Raw genomic sequence first — 2,735 nt, 5'->3', positions numbered from 1 at the left:
GGGTCTTCAGTTTGATGCCACTGGTCTACCTCTTTGTTTTTATGCCAATACCAAGCTGTTTTCTTTCCTATAGCTCTGTAATAGAGCTTGATGTCAGGGATGGTAATGCCTCTGGCATTTCCTTTATTATTTTGTCTATTCTGGGTCTTTTGTTTTTCCATATGAAGTTGATTATTGTTCTTTCAAGGTCTGTGAAGATTTGTGTTGGGATTTTGATGGAGATTTATTGAATCTACATATTGTTTTTGGTTAAGATTGCCATTTTTACTATGTTGATCCTTCCTATCCAAGAGCATGAGAGATCATTCCATTTTCTGGTATCTTCTTCAATTTCTTTCTTTAAAGAATTAAAGTTTTTGTCAAATAGGTCTTTCGCATACTTTGTTAGTGTTACCTCAAGATATTTTATGTTATTGTGAAAGGTGATGTTTCTCTGACTTCCCTCTCATCTTCTTTATCCTTTGTGTATAGGAAAGCAACTGATTTTTTGAGTTGATCTTATATCCTGCCACTTCACTGAAGGTATTTATCAGTTGTAGGAGATCTCTGGTAGATTTTTAGGGGTCACTTATATGCACTATCATATCATCTGCAAATAACGAAAGTTTGACTTCTTCCTTCCTTTCCAATTTGAACCACCTTTATCTCCTTATGTTGTCTTATTGTTATTGCTAAAACTTCAAGAACAATGTTGAAGAGATATGGAGAGGGCAGACAGCCTTGTCTTGTTCCTGATTTTAGTGAAATCGCTTTGAGTTTCTCGCCATTTAAATTTGATGTTAGCTGTTGGCTTGCTATATATTGCTTTTATATATTTAGATATGATTCTTATATCCCTAATCTCTCCAAGACCTTTATCATGAAGAGATAATTAATTTTGTCAAATGCTTTTCAGCATCAAATGATCATTTGTTTTTATTCTTTCAGTTTATTTATATGATGGGTTACATTGATAGATTTTTTTTAATTAAACAAAGAATATTTCTGGGAAGCTATTAATACTACAGAAGCACGGGATTAGATGCCTAACTGGAGCAAGACCCTGGTGCCGGCAGAGATGTGGAGGGCTGTGAGCTTTCACCTGAAATCCAGCGTGTACCGGGCAGCGGTAACCCTGCCCCTTGGCCTCTGCAGTGCTCATTCCAGAAGGAAAGAGGGCAGGGAGGCAGCTGTGGTCCCCTCACCTACCTGCCTCCTTTAAAAAGTATAGGCAAAAAGTTTAAACAGGTGGCACCCAACCTTCATTCAGTAGCAGGGAACTCATTCCAGGCTCCCAGAGAACCCCCAGCTCAGATCTAGGGTGCCCAGGGCTTCAGCTGACCCCTCTGGCCCACCAGTAGTCACTTGGTCAGTCCTGCTGCCTTGAGCCCATCTCCAGGAGGGGCAGAGGCCAGAGGGAGGAGAGGGAGTCCAGCCCCCATGCCTTTGGAGGCACTTGTTAGGAAGGGGGGAGAGGTGGGGCCCTTGGGTCACTGGTTGTGGAAGGGATCTGGTGTGGGCAGCATTTCTTCTGGGCTGGACACCGAATGGGAACCCCAAGACTGCAGAGCCAGGCCTGTGGGAGCTACAAGGCCCTAGAACTGCTCCACGGTCTGTCCCGATTTCCCTTGGATCTCATCTGCTCCTGAACTGCACCGGTCATGGCAAGTCCATCTCCTGCCCCCATCTCTCCCAATCCGATGTGAGTCAAGTGGACAAAATTCATTGGTTCCCCAATCATGGTGTGGTCAATCCGTCTTCTCCTCTTCTTCGGCTGGGGCTTCTCTACCACGCAACAGCCCAGTTTGTGCCAAAATTCACTCATATTCCCTGATGGTTCCAGCTTCGGGCCTCTGCCAGAGGCCCCAGAGGGCTCTTGTTTTGTTGCTAACCAGCCAGTCCTCACTCTCAGGCGGAACAGCACCTGGGATTCACACAGCTGGATGGTTCTCCGGCTGTGGGAATCCTAGAGACCCTCACTCGTGCAGTGAAGGTCAGAGTCTCGGACCTAGGGCCCCTAAAAGCACCAGCAAGAGGCTTGGGCGGGCAGGCACAAGGTTCTGTCTTCTTTTGATGTGAAATCCTGCAGCTCCCCGGCGTGGGCGGCCTCTGCGGGTGGGGGCTCCGCCACTCAGCAGATTTTTTTTTTTTTTTTTGTATGTTGAACCAGCCCTGCATCTCTGGGATGAAGCCTATTTGATCATGGTGGATGATTTTTTTGATGTGTACTTGGATTCTTTAGGTTGGGGAACTTTTTTTAAAATAATTTTTGGGGTATATTTTCTGGGCCTTTGAGCTGGAGTTCTCCTTCTTCTACCCCTATTATTCTTAGGTTTGGTCCCCTCAGTATGTGTTTTCTTTATTACCTCTATTTCAGTCCTCAAGTCTTCAACTGTTTCTTTCACCTGTTTGATTGCTTTTTCTTGGTTTTCTTGGCTTTCTTTAAGGGATGTATTAATTTCTTATAGCTTTCTATTTGTCTTCTCCTCTATTTCTTTAAGGGAGCTTTTCACTTTCCCTTTAAAGGTCTCCATCATTTAAAGTCGTTTTCTTCTACATCTTCTGGGTTAGGGTGATAAAGTCTTCCTATTGTGTGTCCACTGGGTTCTGGTGTTACCATGCTGTTTTTAAAGATGTTGCAGGAATTCTTGCATTTGCGCCTACCCATCTCTTCCTTCAAATGAGGCTAGCAGTGTCTTGGCTTCTTGATCCAATCCTTGCTGTGTCTGTCTCTTAGGTCCATTCAGTATAGAAGC

General features: G+C 44.2%; 1 protein-coding gene across 1 annotated transcript; it reads right to left on the bottom strand.

Moving 5' to 3' along the window:
• Window positions 1–1,564: 1,564 nt before the first annotated feature.
• On the bottom strand, window positions 1,565–1,892 carry LOC121451109 (CDC42 small effector protein 1-like). The gene has a single exon (XM_041656621.1). It carries the CDS (start codon window positions 1,802–1,804, stop codon window positions 1,565–1,567), a length of 240 nt encoding a protein of 79 aa, XP_041512555.1. The 5' UTR covers window positions 1,805–1,892.
• Between the last annotated feature and the right edge of the window lie 843 nt (window positions 1,893–2,735).

The sequence above is a fragment of the Microtus oregoni genome, unplaced genomic scaffold (genome assembly GCF_018167655.1).
Source record: "Microtus oregoni isolate MIOR12 unplaced genomic scaffold, Mior012 000007F_ref0000211, whole genome shotgun sequence".
NCBI lineage: Eukaryota > Metazoa > Chordata > Mammalia > Rodentia > Cricetidae > Microtus > Microtus oregoni.
The sequence above is the reverse complement of the archived record's forward strand: the minus strand, read 5'-3'. Positions and strand labels throughout refer to the sequence as shown.